The sequence below is a fragment of the Mauremys reevesii genome, linkage group 4 (genome assembly GCF_016161935.1).
Source record: "Mauremys reevesii isolate NIE-2019 linkage group 4, ASM1616193v1, whole genome shotgun sequence".
NCBI classification, from domain to species: domain Eukaryota; kingdom Metazoa; phylum Chordata; order Testudines; family Geoemydidae; genus Mauremys; species Mauremys reevesii.
The window spans coordinates 91195061-91216609 of NC_052626.1; the positions used below are offsets into that span (position 1 = coordinate 91195061).

A 21549-nucleotide genomic window follows, 5' to 3' on the forward strand; every position below is an offset into this window, starting at 1 on the left:
TTATACTAACTGGCTGTTAGTTAATGAATTGCATTTTTTAAAAAGAATAATTCTTAATGTCCAGTGTTAATTACCATTTTCACTAATATATAAAGGCAGTTAAAATAAGTGTTTCATTTCACTACTGATAAATTAATATTTGCTAACTGCTGTGTTATGTGTATAAGACTGACACCAACATGGTAGATCCACAATTAAAAAAACAAACAAACTTTTGTTCAAAGATATTCTTTTGGATGATCAAATGTTAACCATAGAGAAATTTCTGACTGCTAGTTGATAGGGTCAAGCATATATAATTGGTTCATATGTTCCCTTGCTACAACAACATAATATACCACTGGGGGTGGGATTGATTTAAGTCACCAATTTAAATCATGATTTAAATCAGCAAGCAGGAAACCATTATTTAAATCATCCATTTAATCTTGTTTTACATTTGTATTGTTTAAATTATTTTCCTAAAGAAAGGTTCATTCTCACTAGTGTCATATATAATCACTAACACATACCCTTTACACTAAATTTGATAATTCTTTTTGCTAACCAGGAGGATATACACACGTATTTAAGCAGTTCTTTGGATTAACATACATTTATTCAGATTCTTATTTTTTTATGATTGTATATTGTTAGAAAATGAATGACTCTTTTATTTACTAGGTAATTAATATTTATCCATATTTGTGTCGAGATGCACTTGGATGGAAATTTAAATTAAATTAAAATGCACAAAAACAGCATTTTATAAATTTTTATTAGTTAAATAAAATAACCTTAAGTGCTGGATACATAAAGAAAAAAAGGTAGTTTTCTCAAAACATGTTCTGCATTTAAAATTGATTTTATTAAATTAAGTATTATCTGTAATAAGTATATTGCACTGATACTTTTTCTGTACACCATGTCCTTTAAGGTTTTAGAAATAAAGCCTCTTGCACTTCATTTTTATTCATATATTGGCAGAGGAAAACAAGCTTGCTTTCTTTTTCAACTCCCAATCAGTTTCTCAACTTAGAATGAACTAGTCGAATGAACTGAAATGAAGAAACTGTTTTTTCTGTAACTGCAGAAGAGGCTACTGCTGTCAAAAGTTGGTTTAGCACTTCAACAAACTCTAAGTCCAGGTGCTTAGCCTGTGACTTCATTTCATTGGTTTGACTTTCTTAAAGACTTTGGCAACAAATGTACTGCTTGAATATTTTTTAATTTAAATGATTTTAATACATTATAGTAAGTTTAGGCCTTAATATATGTTGTCATTTCAAATTTAATTTTAAATTTCTTTAATTGATTTTTATCCACTCTACATACTACTGTGCTGTCAAATTAAGAATCCTAATTATGAATGGCTTGCTTTATACAGTTAATGTTTCAAGTTGACTTATGTAATAGTTTTATATGTTCTAAAAGTTTTAAGTAATTGCTCTCATATCATAAGCGTTAATACCATTATATAGAGAATGGACACTAGACTAGATTTAGCCTATTAGACCTATCTACAGGGAAAGGTGCAAATTAATTTGTTATATAGTCGCCTCATCTAGTTTCATACAAGGGGGAAAAAGTGTTTAAATTACTAATAACACAACAGTCTACATGCATATCAATCTTACCTAAGGTCCAGGTAGGCCTACTTTATCCCAGACACCTCCACCTCAGAGAACTGAGGTTCAGTCTACTTTACAGTAGCCTCTGCCTTTTCCCCCTTTTCTTCGGGGTCTGAGTTTTTAACCACCTCATAGTTCTTTTTTAGTTTCCTATCTGGTTTCTCTCTTACTATGGATACAGTTGTATGTAGCTGGGATTAAAGTAAAACTTCAAAATGAATGACACCTGCATTGTCACTTAAGTATCTGTAAATGGGGCTATCGCAGGGATCGGCAACCTTTGGCACGCAGCCCGCCAGGGTTTGTTTACCTGCTGTGCCTGCAAGTTTGGCCAGTCGTGGCTTCCACTAGTGGGCCGCGTGCCAAAGGTTGCTGCGCCGGTTTGTTTACCTGCCGCATCTGCAGGTTTGGCCGATCACAGCTCCCACTGGCCATGGTTTGCTGCTCCAGGCCAATGGGGGCTGCGGGAAGCGACACAGAGCGAGGAAGGTTCTGGCCACTGCTTCCAGCAGCCTCCATTGGCCTGGAGTGGCAGACCGTGGCCAGTGGGAGCCGCGATTGGCCAAACTTGCAGACACGGCAGGTAAACAAACCAGCCCAGCCCTCCAGGGTGCTTACCCTGGTGGGCCACAGGCGAAATGTTGCCGATCCCTGGGCTATTGGATGCTGTGGTGTGCTTTCCTGCATAGTGTGCTCAGCTCCTGCTGGAAGTAACCATTTGTAATCCTATAGCAGAAAATGCTAACAATCAGACAAGACTTGTAATATTTTATAAACATTTATAAGTGTTTGTATGTCCTTCACACCAAGTATATATGGTGGCTAGTATATAGGACAGAGGGATACTTCCACAGTATCGGCTGCACACCACCTTATAGCAGTGACTTTACACGGTTCTCTTAGTAAGTGCTGAAGCCTGCCAGTAGGCCTGCCCTGCCTCTCACGTGTCACTATAGGAACACTTTTTTGCCCTCCTCTTCCTTCCAAAGGTAGCAGGCCTGCTAACTGAAGCACCCACTGAGTGGAGGAAACAATGCTCGTTCAGTAATAATGGCGTAATCCTGACTAGTGCCTAACTGTCTATAGTCGTCTTCCTGCTCCTTGTCATGTCTACTGCCAGTGGCTTTTAGTCTTTATATTCCTGCCAAGCAGGTCCTGCTAGTCATACATTTTCCTCTCTCCCTTCCCTCTGAGTCCACTCTGTGTCTAGTGCACAGCCACCATGGGCACTTACGCTCCACACAGGTCCTGGATCTGCTTTATCTCCCTCTCCTGGGAAAGATTTTCCTGCACCATGGTATCCTGATGTACCTCAATGATGTCTTCTCCATGGGCAGTTTTTCCTTAGTCCCTGGATTCTTCCCTCAGTAGTCCCTTTCACTGTCTTTTTTTTAAGCTGCTATCCTCAGTTTCTCTCATCCAAATAGAAGGGCAAAAAGTCCTGAGGAAAAGGATAGGCCGAGGCCTCCATTTCAGGGGATGGTGAAATACTCTGCTTCCATTGAGGAACATAATATAAATGCACAAAGTCATACAGTGCCCTGAAGAGAAACCTACCTATATGACCATAGGAAGGCGAGTAGATGCGTTTGCCCAAGTTATGTAAAGACCCTGAAACTCAAAAGAGCCTCCGGCTTATTCACTGAATAGGAATCTGAAATCCACCATTTAAGAGGGATTATGTTGTTTTAGCTGCAGCTCTGTGACAGGCCATGTCCTATGTTGTAACCTCTAAAGGCCTTGAGCAAACTGCATATATCAAATCTAAGTAGGCTGGGAAAGTATAAAAACTAGTTAAGGGTCTTTGTTCCTCCAATATGATGTGTCAAATTGCATTACATGCTTTACATTCCATTTCATGCTGTGCTTCATCATTGCTAAATGTGGATCTGTGAGCATCAGAACATCTAAATCTCACTTGGTACAGGCCAGGACTATAATTCTAAAGCTGTTTGGATAGATCCTGTATATCATAAAAGAATGTCTGGACTTCAGCAAACTATGACTCTCTCTAGACAAGAAGGTTAATTCTGGGTCCTCCTTTCAGAAGCCCAAGAGTAAGCAGGGGCCTAGCATTTCGGCCCCAGAAAAGTAGCTACATCTGTTATTCTGGGCATTTATATCATGCTTGTCACAATGGTAGCTAAACTTAAAAATGAAAGCTTGCCCATTTAAACCTCCCTCCCATCCTTTGGGGTGACTGTATGACCTATTTAAATCAGTATCCTGCCCTTCAATGTTTTCTTAAGCTTTTGGAAGCATCTTTGGGGTATTGTGAGTCACTCCCAGCCTTATAACAAAGACATGGGCACCAAAACCATTTTAGAGAAATACATCTTTGACCACATTCATGAGTGGGTCATCCAGTGACTTGACTGGTCAATGGTGTATACATGGGAATACCAATGTATAGGTAAGAAACCAAATAGTTCTGTCTCTTCAGTTTATCAGAACTGAACATGTATCACTACTTTTTCTTTTAGAAGATGATCTAATGCAAACATGGCCAGTGGATGCTCAAATTTATCTTGAAGACATGTCCTGGAATAAGGGTATGAATGTTTCACTTTTTTTATTTGGGGAGAGGCGGGATGGGATAGCTAATAGACTTGGCTAGAGTCATCCTGGCTGCTTCCTCATGGCTGGTCTACTCTACCGCTTAAGTCGATCTAATTTACATAGCTCATGGGTTGAAAAAGCTTCCCCCTCATGCTTCCCTGCGATGCAAGTTTCAATGTAAGTCCATACCGGGGCTATGTCAGCAGGAGAGCGCAGCTGCATTGGTGCACCTGCACCGATGTAACACCGTAGTGTAGACTTGCCCTCAGTCTTTGAGCCTCTCTGAGCTTTTTAATGTGCCTTGACTGTGATGACTGGAGATGTTTGCTAGGTTTTCTATATCTCGTTTGACATGTTATTGTTCTGATTTATCTAAACTTCTGTATGTTGCTTGTCTTTCCCTTTGAAATTTACTTCCTCCCCCTTCTTTTTTTGTTTGCTTGTTTGTTCTCTTTGCTTGTATTTTGACTTTATTTAATTTTTGCTGCTCTATTCTTCATTGCCCAATATTTTTACTTTTTCTCATCTGTCTCATCCTCTCATATCTTTATAAGTTGTGCAAATGCCCTTCCTCAGTGCTGCTAGATATAGATTTGGAATTGCCACTTGGCTTTCCATGGTAGTCAATAGTTTTGTTCCCTTTGCTGTTTTCAGTGGTAGAGAAAACCCTTCCTTCCTCAGAGAAGCAAGTGGGTTTGAATCCTTTGCTGTTCTCACACACAAGATTTCCATTTTGTCAATTCTTCACCTCTCTATTTCATTATAATTTGGGTTTTTTTATCATTTGACATTTTATTTTAAAAAATCATGGAAACTGTAACTTGCCCTCTCCTTTATGCTTCCTCTCTCTCCTCCAACCTAACTTCAGAACTGTTTTTGAATCTTCATAACCTGCATTACTGAGGCCAATTATTAATCACAGAAAACTGTATTTACATCCTATCTGTTTTCATATAAGTGATTTCCAGACTTCTCCAAGATTCTTGGCATTCTCTCAGAATCCAGCCCTCCTTGCTCAGAGTTCACCACTGGTTCTCTGCAGATTCCTAGCACCACTTCATTGGTGGGGGTACACTTTTTAAAATTTAATAATTATTGTTTGTTTTTATTAATGCTAGGCACAGGGAGCACCTCATAGTCAATGAAACACTAGCTTTTTATGTTACAGATATAGCTATCTGAGGGTTAAATACTGTTGAAGGAACTGTTGTATTCAGGCTCTACCTTTCTTAAGTGATGAGGTCCTTCACAAACTCTGCAAATGTATAACTTCCATCATCAGTTCAACAGTAAGATTACATATTTCAGCCTTAAAAAGGAGCTTTGCAATGATGGCTTCAAACAATTTCTTTTTTAAATTGTTTGTTTCAACAGATGAAGAATGTTATACTCGCTTATGCCGGTGTGGTGGGAAGTATACTGTCTCCAGAAATGAAGCTGAAGAGGTTTCCTTGGTTTGCTGTGACACATGTTCATTAATTATAGAGATCCTTCGATGAAATAACAGTTGTTCCACTTGCACGTGTTGGTTTCATTCAGCTGAATAGTCAGTGGACAGACTCTGTTAGTAAATGTTTCAGGGAAAAGGTGCGCTAGCACACTGTCAGGGCTGAAAAGGAGTGCTTAAATCTATTTTAGGTTTTAACCAGAAGACCTTAAACAAAAGAGCTGTAAGTGGTTCAGTTAATCAAATTAGACACATTTCTGTACTTAATAGAATTTGAACTGTCCTGTGAAAATGGTGCTTGTTCTGTTTGTTTTCACAGATTTGAAAACTGTCCTTTTCCTGCCCTAAAACTGAGTGCTTTCATCATTTAATTAATTTATTTACATTCCATTTGTAGAAGTAGCACTGAGCTTTCTGGTCTAGATGCCACTCCTTTCTCCATAAGATTATAGCAGTTGTAGCTGGGGGACTACCTTCAGAGTACCTAAATCTCACATTACCATCAAAGATGACAAAAGTTACCTTATAAACACTTAACATGAGAAGTACTTTTCTAAAAACAAAACTGTTACTGGAATTGGAAGAGACTGGAGATCAGCCTAATATGTTAAAAGGAGGGAAGGTAAAATTCCTAGGAAGCAGCTGCTGTACAAAACAGTGGTCCTGTGCCTTTTTAAAAAATGGTCAAAGCTTTTTGAGCAATCTTACATTATGCATATGCAACTGAATTGAGGGGCTTATGTGCACAAAGTTGTTACCTCTGTCCTACATATCGTGTTAGTTGACTCAGTAGATAAGATCAAGGCCATGTACCATAATAGTTCAGTGATGTCTCCCACATATTAAGGACTGCATTTCTGCAAATGTGCTCTTTAAAGTGTTGCTAATACACAGAGTGGTTCTGCCACCTCAAGAATTTGCATGGTGACTCGTGTCCAAGAAACAGCTTTGCAATTATAGCTTTGTTTAAGTCATTTGGACTTTTAATTTAACTCCATTTGTAATATTTTATTAATGGAAACTTGAGCATAGGTCCACAATAGGATTTAGGCACCAAGTCAAAAATCTAGATCCTCAAAGCCCCTGCTCAGCTGCTGCCTAACCCAGCATGTGGCTAAAATCTCTAGGTGCCTAGGTTGCCAGTGGTGAAATCCCCAATGTGCCTACATTTCTGTGAGTGGACAAGTACAAAGCCACTTAAGTCCTGACACCGCTGAGCTACTCAGGCTCTGATTTGGTAGGTGTTCTTAGAGTCTGCCTAAGAGCGTGCCTACTGGATTGGACCCCACATAAAACAGGGTGGGTATAGCAGTCTCCCAATACCCAGTAGCTGAACACTCACCTGGGATCTGAGTGATCTGGGTTTAGGTCCCCACTGTGCTTGATCTGGAGCAAGGACTTGCACCCAGGTCTATCCCATCCTAGATGAGTATCCCAATCACCAGGTTATAGGGTATTGTGAATGAGTCTCTCCTGTTGACGCTGTTCTACTTAAATAGACTGGAACCTGGGTCTCACAGATGAATATCCTAACCACTGAGCTATAGAGTCTCTCTGGCCCAATTAATAATGGCCATCATCGCTACTTAATTTTTTTAATGAGAAAAGCCTGACCTGGCTTAAACTCTCACTTATGGCTGTGAATCCCTAGTGAAGATGGGTGCCCAGCTACCCTTGAGGGGCAGGGCAACTCATGCTGTATATGTTCTGTGGAATGTTACTGAAAAATGACTGCATGGGGTGTCTGAGGACATAAAGTATCTAACAGAGAAACTGGTACATTTAGCTGTGTGAGGGTCAATGGCTGTATTACAGACTGATTTTCAATAGAACTGGCATACGACAGGGATGTGTTCTCTCACCTGCATTATTATTTAATGTTCTAATAGACTATCTGATTGAGGACAATATAGGAGGTGGGAAACTTAAAGATTCATTTTCTGAGGATCTCAAGTGTATGGATGATATTGCCTTACCTGGTATTGACCAGCTAATGCTGGAAGAACTGCAAACAACTGCAGACTCTATGGGACTTCAGATTAATGGTTATAAAACCAAAGCCTTGCATGCCTCCTGAAAAATGGAAACAAAGGAACTGCCAGTGCAGCAAGTTGATGTCAATGACACTGAATAGGTGAATAGTTTTATCCATTTGGGTAGTCAGTTGACAACAGGAAGTGCTGTATCCAAAGAAGTCATATGTTAGATTGGTTTTAAATTAACTGCATTTCACCATCTTCAGAGCCCTCTATTTGGGCAGCAGGATATGTGTGTTACAATTAAGAGTTCAATGCAGTAGTGATGATAACTCTGTTGTATGGAGGAGAAACATGGCCATTAAAAACAACTGAAAGAGAATACTAGACAGTTTTTAGTGTCAAAAGTTACGGCATATTCTTAAAATCCCTTAGACTTTTGCAACAAACTAGATGATCCTGGCAAGTTGCAAAAGTTAGCAGCAATGGTGGGGTCATGTCCAATGTGAAAAAGGAGGTACACTTTTACAGAAGGTTAACAGAGCTGAGGTTGAAGAAAGCAGAGCATGAAGCCTACCATGAATGAAGTTGGAAGATACTATTTTGAGGGATTTAAGAAGCCTAAATCTTCCCAGCCTGACTCTTGCTGAAGGAAGAAAACTTGCAAGGGACCATTCAAGATGGAAGTCCATTCTATGTGCCACCAAAGCTACATCAGAGCCATGTGAATCTGCTGCTGCTTATGCCCCACCACTCTCCTTAGTATTTTGTTCTGCTTAGTTTGGGTAGCCTCCTGACTACCCAAACTAAGTAGTTTGGGTAGTAGTTTGGGCAGCAAGCTGAGATGACTCAGCTTGCTGCCTTCTGTTAATACCATTCTTAGCTGTTTAGCTCTCCCCATGCATTGTACAGGGAGACTGGGTACCTAAAATTAGGCATTGTGATGCTGAGCCAAAATCCCCTGTAAGGGTCTAGCCCTTATAGTATAAGACACTTTCTTGTGTGTAAAGGGACTCACCATGAATGGTTAAAGAAAGCTGAATAACTTATTCTGTAATTACAACAGCATTTAATTTCCATAACTGACTTCAGCATATGTTTTATTCTAGATGTTAATAAAGTGAGACTTAAGCTCAAAAAGTCACATAATGTTTAATTTATTGTAAATACATCGTTTCATTCAATCAGTCAAAAAAGCTATTAAAGCATTGTAAGACAGTTAAGTAAACTGGCAGAATTCACTTATTAGTTCTCTTAATCATCCAAAAATCTGTGACCATTGGGGCTAGCACGCAGAAATCCAAAATCATTCAGAGGCCATATCTGTAAAATGAAATATAGTAAAAGTTACTTGATCATTGATTAAAACTCTAATTTCAATATTGCACACACTCATTTATCCAAATACCCTGAGCGACATAAGAGTTTCAGGTAACTGACCAGATAAACAGAGTGCTATTTTGTGGTTCAGTTTCACTGATGTAGAAATGTGGGGAATAAAGGGAGTAATGCTGATGTTTGCTTAAGACTTTGTACTTTATAAAAGAGTAAAATAACCCAACTTTATTAAGTTTAATATATTTTTGTGTTTTAATAAACTGCTGTGGACTGAATTCTCTTTTTTTAAAAAAACTGATTAATCACAGCCTGACACACAGACATTGTCAGTTGCTGTTGAAACTGGATTCAGTCTCAGTAACTGCAAGTATCGCCTCAGAACCACTATACAGATATAAAGCCATCGATTAGTGATAAGCCTAATCGAGACGTTACTAGCGGGTGATTAACTAACAGGGCTAAATGAGAGAGATGTGTGGCTTCAGATAAGTAGGATTATTCGAAAAGAGAATGTGGATAAGTGGAATTATATTGTATTTCCATACTCTGTCCTGTTATATATATATATATACATACACACACACACTTATCACCTTTTAATTCTTTAGTTGAGATGAGGATACCGCAATAGGAACATTTCCTTCTTACTTCTCAATCTTCTTTTTAATACCCTCCATATCTGACAGTCTGTATTATAGGGTAATATAGTAGTAATTCTTCCTGCTGGCTGGAGGCAGAACAAAGATTGACAGCCAGCCTGGGACCAGGATCACCCTTCTGTGGGGAACCCAGAGTGATTGCTTCCAAAGCTGAAAAATATTTACTGAATATATTAGTATACGTCACCTAACTTGGACATATGAACCTCATAACACAGCCTTAGGAAGCTTATAATCTGAGATAGCGGAGAAAAACAACTTCAGTTCTCAGACAAATGAATCTACGCTGGGTGGGCCAGAATGTTGGACATGGAGAGTATTAGAAAGAAAATTCACAAGTAAAGAGGAAGTTTTCCTTTCTCACCACATCCTACCCCCACCCTTGTGTCAGACAGTCCGTATTGTGGGAAGTGGAAAGCATACTCAACTTTGGGGAAGAGGGGGCAATTCAAATTGTTTACACGGGATTTGGTCTTGGGTTACTGCTGGGACAGCATATTTTGCAGTACCCTTCTCCTGAATGCTGCATTTAAGGAAGAAGAGACATCAATGCTGTAATGCTTCATGAACAGGTGCACTGATGTCCATATAGCTGCCTTACAGATTGCACATTAAGCACCAGACCTTTCTGCCCAATAAGTTGCTGAACTCCTTGGAATAAGCTGTGAGGTTCTCTGGTGGATTTGCTCCAGATGCTCTATAAGCTTCGGTAAAGGATTTAGAGGCCTGCCTTTTAGCTGAAGAGCGATATAAGTGCTGTGGACCTCCAATAAGTTTTCATGCGCTTGATTTAAAGTACTCTGCTTATAGTCCTTTCATACCATTCAGTCTCGTTCGGGAGCCTAGGACTGGAGCAGAAAGAAGGCAAAGCTGGTTCTTGCAACCTGTGGAAATGTGTTTTCTTTTGGACTAAATTATGAGTCCATCCAAAGAATCATTTTGTCCTTATGGAAAATGCATAGATGAGTCTTCACAGACAATGCTCTGAGTTCTGATATCTCAGCTAGAAGGGGGGTGACTGCTCCTAAGACCCATTTTGAGAGATAAAGTAGGTCAAAACAATGTAGTGGTTCAAATGTTTGTTTTCTTAAGACTTCAGGACAGGAAGCTATGTACCACAGGAGGACTAACGAAGTGCGGTGCTAACTAGAAATCTTAGATTCCTTACTATTCAAAACACTTCCTGTGACAGCGACCTTTATTGGACTTGATACCCTTAGCCCACCCATCCTTAGGATCTCTGAGATACCAAGACAGACAAAGTAAAGGATATTAATGTGTCTTTTGTAGCATCAGTACTGGAGTTTGGGTCAAGTGATTGAATATTTTGTTGGCAGACACTTTTTGTGATGCCGGAAGAGGACACTCAACTGAGTATCCCAGACACCTCAGTTCTCCCCTTTCAGTTTCCACGCTTAGTTCTAGCAGCAGTTTTGGGTTCTGGATCAGTTCCTGGCTTAGACTTCCTTCCCAGGTTGGTAATTTCAAAGAGGGTTTATCAAGTCCAAGACCCACAGATTGCAGGACCAGTGAGGGGTGATCAGGCTCACTGTGGATTGCTCCTTTAGAATCTTTATTTACTGCCCTTGCCAGTAGAGATACAGGAGGAAAGTTGTAAAGTAAGCCTTATGAGCCTATTGCTTCCCCTCCTGGTTCTTGTCTCCTGGTCTGGTTAATGTCTCACCCTCTTTTCAGTTTTCTCTCGGGGTCAAGAGCTCGGTGTCTAAACCCCTAACTTTTTTTACATCACCTGAACTGTTCAAGGATTTAGACTCTTCTTCCCCCTTTCTGCACCCGCATCCAGCTCCATCCTCCTGAATCAGCATGCTGTTGCATGCTCCCTCCTTTATGTGGATGGCTTTCAGATAGGAGATGATGCTCTGATCAAATCAGTAGATTAATTGCTTCCTAATGGAGGGAGGAAGACTTCCTTTGTTGGCTGACACACGCATGAGCAGCAGGTATAATAGGCTAGGGAAGGCTAAGCCTCCCCTGCGGCTGCCAGACGCTGGTTGTGAGGTTTGCAGGGGGAGTTTTTGCTTATTATGCACCATGCAGGTTCCAAGGCGACTGAAGAGGCGGTATGTGCTACTCAGCTTCCTGGGTTCATCAGTAATCTTCCTGGACATAGGTCATTTTGATGGTATCTGTATGATGCTGATGCTGGGGCTGTTGATGGCCCGTAGCTCTAGCCACTTCATATTCCTCTTCTCCAAAATGAACCATGTGCCTCGAACTACTCTGGGTGGCATTGCTGGTAATAGTGAGTCTTACTGATTCTGAAACCAGGTACTCTTGTTGGACTCACAAAGAATAAGTCCATCACTTGAGGGAGGATGTGACTGACCTGAGATCAATGATTCTCTAATCCTGACTGGTTACAATTTCTTTTCTATATGGTAAGAGTAATCCTAGAAATCTCCTTGGTATCCAGGATCATTCCTAAATGCAGTAGTCCTTGGTTGGAAGTGCCTCTTCTCTATGTTTGCAGAAACCCATGATCCTGTAGGTCTCCGTGGATCCTGAAGGACAATCTGATAGAGATACATGTGTATCCTCTTTCTGACAATGGCTGCTAAGTCCACCTGAATCTTGTGGGATAACCTGTGGGGTAGTCACTAGTCCACAGAGAGTCCTGTCCTGAAAATGCTTCCAATTGTAACAGAGCACAGAAATTTTCAGTGAATATCCCTGATTGGCACACGAAGATAAGCCTTTTCAAAGTCTGCTGAAGTCATGAAATCTTGGGTGACAGAGCTGCAATGACAGACTTCAGGATTTCCATCCAAAACTTGAGAGATCTGGTAGATTTGTTAAGCGACTTAAGATCTACGATGGCTCTTGTGTTCCTATTCTTCTTTGGGACAGAAAAGAATACAGTACACACCACAGAATGTCTTGCTGATCCTGATTCTACGGCTCAAATGCTGAGATGTATGTTTGCTTTGTTTGGTACTTATTTGTTCTCTGTTCTGGGACAGTTCTCTGTTCTCAACTTGTCTTTGAGGAATTTGATAAGTTCAATAGCATAACCCTGTAGAACTGTCCCTAGTACTCACCTGCCTGATGTAGGTGTCTCCTGTAAGTGGACAAACTTCTGAAACCTCCTCCTCTCCCCCCTACTCCATCCCAAGATAAGTAGTAATGTTGGATGCTGGGCAAAGAGTCAGGTAGATGATTTATAGTTTGATGCAGGTCTTCCAGAAGACTACTATTTGAAGTTTCTTGATCTATTGAAATGGGACCATCTCCCTCTTCCAGATATGAAGTCTCTGTGGATTTCTTGTGGACTGGTAAGCATAAACCGAAAATATGTGCCAAAGTTCTATAGATCTCCTCAGGTCAATGACATAGAAAAGACTTTTGCACCTGCTTCTGCTACTGTTTCCCCCCCCCCCCCCACCCATGTTCTCACCAAACATCTTGCCCCCTAAATACTTGGCTGAGATCATAAGGTGTTTTACTTGTGTATTTGCTTTCCAGAGATGGAGCCAGAGGAGTCTTTGGGCTACCAGATTAGATGCCACGGAGCAAGCTGTGAATCTAAGGGAATCCAGAGAAGCATTTGCTACAAGAGAAACTGCTAATCCGATCTTATTCCTATTTGCTTTCAGTTCAAACTTGCCTTCGGTTTTTTTATCTTGATCCTGGCCTGACTGGGTCATACAATCTATCCATGCTAGACTCACCCATGGCTCCCTCTGAGGCAATTAGTGTCTTTTACTAATGCAGTGGCTGCTGCATCCACATTTGGTAGAATGACCAAATCTGTCTTGTCTGTGGGTAAAGAATAGAATCTGCATTTTTCTGTGTAGGATGCTTAGCTTTGCTTGGGAGCCCATTAAACCTTGATTACTTCTTCAAATAATGGGGATAATGGAACACACAATTCTTCCTTTGCTTTAGTTGGAAAATAGTTCTGAAATGCTTTTGTTTTTTTTTCTGGGATTGGTGACCCACTGAATGAGAGTAGGATAAAACAGGTTTGCTCCAGCAGGCAATCTGGCTCAAAACCCCTCTTCCAATAGAGGGTTTAAAAAAATGATTTAAATCAATTCTCCATGAGTTCAGATGATTTTGATAGTCCTGTCCTGAAGGACTCTGCTACAAAGGGGAGATCCTTGGTCTGCCTTCTGCCCAGGAGTGGAGGCAAAGATGTCTGGGGTTCTCCATGTAGAGGCACTCCAGGCCCTAGGGTGGTTGTTAATCTTTTGTGCTGCCTTCAGCCAGCAGGGAGAAGTGGAATACCCCCACAGTGCAGACTGTCTGACATGGAAGACAGGTGACTTTACACCAGGGGTCGGCAGCCTTTCAGAAATGGTGTGCCGAGTCTTCATTTATTCACTCTAATTTGTTGTATGTAAAGTAAATAAGGTTTTTAAAATGCTTAAGAAGCTTCATTTAAAATTAAATTAAAATGCAGAGCCCCCTGGACCGGTGGCCAGGACCCAGGCAGTGTGAGTGCCACTGGAAATCAGCTCGCGTGCCGCCTTCGGCATGTGTGCCATAGATTGCCTACCCCTGCTTTACACCAATCATGATTGCTCAGGACATGCATAATTTAAAAAAAATAAATGATAGCAACTGAGTTTTGTTCATTCTTTTTTAAAAGTAAAGAAGAAATATTCTCTCTAACTACACTATGGTGTTATGCAGATTACTGTATATTGATTTATAGCTATAGCAGTGTTAGACATCTCAATAGTTTCCTAAAACAGTGTTTTGAAGTATAAACTCATTCTTGCATGTTACACACCATATGCTTTATTCTCATCAGCAGAACATTAATAATCATCAGTTGGCAAAAGGCCACCTCAGACTAGAAAATATAATACTAAGTGGCAGTTCTCTAATCTTGTCACAGTGACTGGAGATTTTTCAGTAAGATGACTAACAGATTCTCACTAAAATAATTTAATGGGCTCACTAGCTACATATAAATTTTAAGTGGGTGATGTATTAACTAGCTTTGTAATTTTGCAGGTTTGGGTCAAACTTTAGGCCACAACCACTACCCAACTTATCCTTGTGGTTATTTGTCAATATCACAAAATCACTACACTGTTTAGAATAATCATTGTTCTATGCTCTAGAAATGCATGTTAAGACAAACATTCAGGGATGGACCAGCTAAAACTTGTAATGTGCCAGGGAGACACTGATAGCAAATGTTTTAATAACCCATAAAGAACAGAGGTCAGACAAAGCTGAGGGGGGAATGTTATTTCAGGTTTAGTAAGCAATTACTGATTATGGTCAGTAGTTGCAAGGTTCTCTGAAAAGTGAAAATGCACTCCTAACAATTCTAAGCTGCATTAATACACACAATATTTTTTTAACAAGAGTTGAGTCTTTTCTGAGCACATATGCCAGTTGTGCTGAATTGCAGTATGTGGCCTTTTTGTGGTATGTGGCAAATGGTGACCAGCAACCTTTCACTTTGTCCACAGCAGGATTTAAACCTAGTTTTCTAAAGCCTAGTACATGAACCCACTGAATTGTACCAGCTTGCTTCCTATAGTAATTGTTTAGAAAGAGAAATTAATCCTAGTTCCTTATTTTTTGATAAGTGATTAAATACAGTTGTACACAGATTCATAATGCAGACAGAAATAATATGAAAATATAATTAATAGGAAATATGGTTATAGAAATATAGGTTATATAAACAGTAAAAAGTAAACTTACATAGCTTATTGTGTAACTAAACATTTAACAAGAGACTTGATTCATATCTAGAAGTGAAGGGCAGATAATTGTGGTGGACCTGTCATGAGTTAAAGTTGGTTCAGAGATTTCAGGTTCACAATTATTAAGGATAGTGCAGGCGAGTCAGTGGATCTAGAGTTAGGTTCCTAAAGTAACTAGGCCTGGAAAAGACAACCTCCCCCACATCACTGTTCTTTGCAATATGGAACTATATCTCAAATGATATTTTGTTTAAAATTATATAAAATAGCTAAACACAAAATGATATTGTTTCATCATTTTGAAAATATGATTACAAAAAATGCAAGGTGGGGATGGATTGTATTCCACATATGTGGAATGGGTATAGCTCAGGGGTAGGCAACCTATGGCACGTGTGCCAAAGGCAGCACGCAAACTAATTTTCAGTGGCACTCACGCTGCCTGGGTCCTGGCCACCGGTCCGGGGGGCACTGCATTTTAATTTAATTTTAAATGAAGCTTCTTAAACATTTTAAAAACCTTATTTAGTTTACATACAACAATAGTTTAGTTATATATTATAGACATGTAGAAAGAGACCTTCTAAAAATGTTAAAATGTATTACTGGCACGCGAAACCTTAAAGTAGAGTGAATAAATGAAGACTTGGCACACCACTTCTGAAAAGTTGCTGACCCCTGGTATAGATTCATTTGCCAAATTGTTGACACAGCCTTAATGATGGTGATCATTTGAGGTGTACTTTTTCAAGTGAAACTATTTGTCTTCATTCCAAAAATATGGAGAGACTTTTCTTGAAAATCTAAAAGGTCCAAGTTGTTCTGATATTTATCCCCATTTACTTCAGTGATGTTGCTAAGGATGGGAGTAGACTTTTGCTTTTACATCTTTTAAAAAAAAATGTTTGAAATAACTGGTTTTAGATCCTATAGGGATACCTTGAAGCAAATGCGTCCTCTTATCAGTCCATAAGGAACAGGTCCATAACACCTGGAATCTGTAGAATTCCTGAGATTATCTCCTTCTAACCAAACATGCCCTTTAGGCACCTATAGTTAGGGAAGATCAAAATACAAGTTAGACAATGTAGAATAAGAATGTGTTTCTTTAAAGGAAATTCAATCCCCCAAGATATAACCTGTAAACTGAACCCTTCTGTGTTTTTTTTTTTGTCATGCCATGAATTAATACTTCTAAGGTCTCTAAAACGGTGCTAGATTGGGGGGGGGGGGGGGAGAAATATTTCTAAGTATCTGGTCTATCACATGCTCCAGAAATGCTAGTTTGCAACAAAAAATCCAAAATGAAGATGTAAGAGGTTAGACCAGTATGACAGGGTCATTAATTTAATAGACTTCAAAAGAGGTCATTAGGATGTTGACTGAAAATCTGCCCTCCTGTCGCAGTAACAGCATGAACAGGGCAGCCACACACTCATCAACATCCTGGGGCCAGCACCAAGGCTAGACCTGTTAGTAGGCTCATGATGATCTAAATGGTAATTGATTGTGACATCAATTACGAATAATCTCATCATTTTATCGGAGTGGGCTTGTCAAAGTTCTAATTAAGATCACAGTTCATTCTATGTGCAGGCAGGATCCACAGCACATTATATTGCAATAATGACCATCACAAAACAGCAAGTCTCTTTTTACAATTTGAAAATTAATGATGGTGACCTTATACTATATGACAAAGACCTTTTATTGCCTATACGTACTATGCATTAACTATATTACATGCCATAAATTCAGGACCTTACTAACTCAATGAAAACATGAGAAATAGAAACACAGTTGCATTCAGGGGTGCTGAAAGAATTTGTATAGTAGGGGTGCTGAGAGCCATTGAATCAAACTGTAAACCCTGTACACAATGGAAACCACTTCAAGCCAGGGTGTGCTGCAGCACCTCCAGCACTCCTAGTTCCAGCACCTACAGTTGCATTAGTAACCAAAATAACACAGTTCAGAGCTGCATACGTTTAACCAGTATGAAAGAATTGATTAAAAATATAGAGCATGCAATGACTAAGATTCATGCTGATAGGACAAAATAGTATCACTGAACATTTCACAACTTCAGATAAGGATAGGCGCTTAAAAGCAAAATAATTCTTAAACATTACATTTGATAATTTATATGCCTAAGAATCTAGGGTAGACTTAAATTTAACAAATACCAGTAATACTTCCTACCAGCCACTACAGAAAATTCCTGCTACCCAACCAGTCTTGACTTTGAGAGGGGATCCACTTTAACTGCTAAAAAATGAATATATGAATACACTTGATTAAAAAGAAAAAAGACCATAGTGAGATCCAATGAAATATGCCAATGGGCAGAACATATCACCAAAACAGCAAAGAAAAGCATAAAAGGATTTTACTGACAGGTAGACAGAACAGAAGTAACTAACTAATGAAGGTGAAAGTCAGTAAAAGACAATCAAATGTCTAGAGTCCAACTGAGCTGTGTAGGACATCCATCTCAGCATAAGTGCACGGAGTTTCACTCCGTCGCCTGTAGATCTAGGTTTTAGAATGTGCTGACACTTCCACTTTACTCAAATTTCCTTCATGTCTGATGCTACAGTTACGCTTTAAATGCCCCACTGCAAATACTTGTGCTATTTACTGTTACTGACAGTTTACCCATGCACAGCACTCACCACAACCACTTCTCCCTCCCACCCATAATTTACTGTTAGATTCAGTACTGCAGTATTACATGCATAGGGGCAAAATGACCTTGCTGGTGTAATCCACTACCCAACATCTCCCAGAGCTACAAATGACACATCAAACTACTGTATGCAGTGTTGTAGCTATGTCAGTCCCACAATATTAGAGAGAGAAGGTGGGTGAGGTACTATCTGTTACTGGACCAACTTCTGTTGGTGAGAGAGACAAAGTGATCACTCTATAGCTGACCTATCAATCCTCATCCTCAAAGGAAACCTGCACAACACTTCTAAAAGACTTTACTAGACACCAAAAATCATGGACTGAATAGACACACTGGATTTATGGCTTATTACAGCAATCTAAACCCACTAACAACCCCACCCCCAGCTGCTTTACTGCCTCCCTATGATTGGAGCGGTGTTAACACACCACTTCACCTTAAATGGTCCTTTGAAGTGTGTGTTAACTACTTATGCTAAACAATCTGTTGGGCTGTGACATTCTGGTTAAGTTTCCCGGACCTGAAGATGAGCTCTTATAGAATCATAGAAGATTAGGGTTGGAAGAGACCTCAGGAGGTCATCTAGTCCAACCCCCTGCTCAAAGCAGGACAACTAAATCATCCCAGCCAGGGCTTTGTCAAGGTGGGCCTTAAAAACCTCTATTCCACCACCTCTCTAGGTAAACCATTCCAGTGCTTCACCACCGTCCTAGTGAAATAGTGTTTCCTAATATCCAACCTAGACCTCCCCCACTGCAACTTGAGACCATTGAGCCTTGTTCTGTCATCTGCCACCACTAAGAACAGCTGAGCTCCATCCTCTTTGGAAACCCCCTTCAGGAAGTTGAAGGCTGCTATCAAATTCCCCCTCACTCTTCTCTTCTGCAGACTAAACAAACCCAGTTCCCTAAGCTGCTCCTCATAAGTCATGTGCCCCAGCCCCCTGATCATTTCCGTTGCCTTCCGCTGGACTCTCTCCAGTTTGTCCACATCCTTTCTGTAACGGGGGCCCAAAATTGGATGCAGTACATCAGATGTGGCTTAACCAATACCAAATAGAGGAGAATAATCACCTCCCTCGATCTACTGGCAATGCTCCTACTAATACAGCCCAATATGCCATTAGCCTTCTTGGCAACAAGGACACACTGTTGACTCAGATCCAGCTTCTCATTGACTGTAATCTCCAGGTCTTTTTCTGCAGAACGGCTGCTTAGCCAGTCAGTCCCCAGCCTGTAGCAGTGCATGGGATTCTTTCGTCCTAAGTACAGGACTCTGCCCTTGTCCTTGTTGAACCTCATCAGATTTCTTTGGCCCAATCCTCTAATTTGTCTAGGTCATTCTGGACCCTATCCCTACCTCTCCCCCCAACTTAGTGTCATCTGCGAATTTGCTGAGGGTACAATCCATCCCATCATCCAGATCATTAATAAAGATGTTGAACAAAACCAGGACTGACCCCTGGGTACTCCACTTGATACCGGCTGCTAGACATCGAGCCATTGATCACTACCCATTGAGCCCGACAATCTAGCCAGCTTTCTATCCACCTTACAGTCCATTCATCCAGCCCATACTTCTTTAACTTGCTGGCATCCACTGCTTTCCCCATATCCACAGAGCCAGTTATCTCATCATAGAAGGCAGTCAGATTCGTCAGACATGACTTGCCCTTAGTGAATCCATGCCGACTGTTCCTGATCACCCTCCTCTCCTCCAAGTGCTTCAAAATGGTTTTCTTGAGGACCTGCTCCATGATTTTTTCAGGGACTGAGGTGAGGTTGACCAGTCTGTAGTTCCCTGAGGTCTCCTCCTTCCCTTTTTAAAAGATAGGCACTATATTTGCCTTTTTCCAATCATCCGGGACCTCCCCCCATCGCCACGAGTTTTCAAAGATAGTGGCCAATGGCTCTGCAATCACATCAGCTAATTCCCTCAGCACCCTCGGATGCATTAGATCTGGACCCATGGACTTGTGCATGTCCAGCTTTTCTAAATAATCCTTAACCTGTTCTTTCACCACTGAGGGCTGCTCACCTCCTCCCCATACTGTGTTACCCAGGACAGCAGTGTGGGAGCTGACCTTGTCTGTGAAGACCTAGGCAAAAAAAAACATTGAGTATTTCAGCTTTTTCTACATCATCTATCACTAGGTTGCCTCCTCCATTCATTAAGGATCCCACACTTTCCCTGACCTTTTTCTTGTTGCTAACGTATCTGTAGAAACCCTTCTTGTTACCCTTCACATCCATTGCTAGATACAACTCCAGCATAGGCGGCAGGTTTGTATAATTTTTGGTGGGGCCCAAAATGGTGGTGCCCCCCCGCTCCCGCCCTGTAAGCCGATATAAAATGAAGCTACAACGCGTCAGTGCCACAAGATTACAAGGGTCAATTAAAAGTGGAAAGTCAGAAGCAGCACTTGCCTACTTCAGTATACAGTATTATATTTTGTTGCACCTGTTGTGATGAAGTGGGAATGTTCTTAATATTTTCTCTGAATACTGTGTGGGTGCCTCAGTTTTCCCTGCAAGATGCCAACTGAAGGTGTTGGGGACAAAGAGATCAGGTGGCCTCCTTGTCCGGAAGAGACACAGAGGCCAGAGGAGGGAGTGTCAGTTTGGAGCTGGCTGGGGAAATGGGGAGAGACCCAGAACTTGGTTCTGGGCTCCCCACCCCCAAAGATGGACCTGACAGAGGGGTTCTGTTTTCTGTACCAACAAGCTCTGTTTAAACTGTGTTCCCGTCATCTAATAAACCTTCTGTTTTACTGTCTGGCTGAGAGTCACATCTGACTGCGGAGTTGGGGTACAGGGACCTCCGGTTGCACCAGGACCCGCCTGGGCAGACTCGCTGTGGAAAGTGCATGATGTGGAAGGGCAAGCTGAATGCTCCGAGGTCAGACCCAGGAAGGTGTAAGCTTCTTGCCCTGGAGACAGTATGCTCAGAGAGAGGAGGCTCCCCCAGAGTCCTGACTCGCTTTGTATGGAGTTGTTCCAAAGCATCACAGCATCCCCTTCCACACCATGCACTTCCCAGAAGTCCGCACAGGCACTGACACTCCCTCCTCTGGCCTTTGTCTCTTTTCCAGGCATTAGGAGGCCACCCGATCTCTCTGTTCTCCAACACCTTCAGTTGGCACCTTGCAGGGGAAACTGATTTGGGAGAAATGAAGTAAAAGCTGCCCAAACCGAGCTTGAGCACTCCTGAATTTTGAGGTGTTCAAATCTGGAAGGCAGGTGCTGGGGGTGGGAGAGGGCTGTGGGCTCCATGGGGGAGCATGGCAGCAACTATCTGGAGCTGCATGGAGCCAGACACGCTGGTCTGAGTGGCACAGTAAGCGGTTTGGGGGTTGGAGAAGGGGTAGAGGGTTCCGGGGGGGCAGTCAAGGAACAAGGAGCGGGGGGGTTGGATGGGGCAGAAGTTCGGAGGGGCAGTCAGGGGATAGGCAGCAATTGGATAGGCATGGGAGTCCAGGAGGTTTATCAGGGGACAGGTAGGGGGTGGGGTCCTGGGGTCTCAGGAGGGGGCAGTTGGGGACAAAGAGAAGGGAGGCTTAGATAGAGGATGGGGTCCCA

At 41.2% G+C, this 21549-nt stretch overlaps 2 protein-coding genes across 16 annotated transcripts in view; one reads left to right on the forward strand and one right to left on the reverse strand.

Annotated features, from left to right (window-relative positions):
- DNAJC24 (DnaJ heat shock protein family (Hsp40) member C24) overlaps positions 1-5908 on the forward strand; it is a 67596-nt gene extending 61688 nt beyond the window's left edge. For all 5 annotated transcript variants that reach the window (XM_039535851.1, XM_039535849.1, XM_039535846.1 and 2 more), the window contains 2 exons: positions 4094-4162; positions 5544-5908. In XM_039535851.1, the coding sequence (XP_039391785.1) occupies positions 4094-4162; positions 5544-5668 (194 nt within the window). In that variant the 3' untranslated portion in view covers positions 5669-5908. The remainder of the gene's footprint in view (positions 1-4093; positions 4163-5543) is intronic.
- Positions 5909-8729: 2821 nt separating this feature from the next.
- The window catches only part of IMMP1L (inner mitochondrial membrane peptidase subunit 1), an 80276-nt gene continuing 67456 nt past the window's right edge, over positions 8730-21549 (reverse strand). For 10 of the 11 annotated variants that reach the window (XR_005597790.1, XR_005597783.1, XR_005597782.1 and 7 more), the window contains 3 exons: positions 16219-16329; positions 9524-9739; positions 8791-8915 (listed from right to left, as the gene is read on the reverse strand). Coding sequence is in view for 1 of the 11 variants with exons in the window: in XM_039535845.1 (XP_039391779.1) it covers positions 8847-8915; positions 16219-16329 (180 nt within the window). In the remaining 10 variants the exon portion in view is untranslated. Of the gene's footprint in view, positions 8916-9523; positions 9740-16218; positions 16330-21549 lie in introns of all 11 variants that reach the window. The other variant, XM_039535845.1, reaches the window with a different exon arrangement.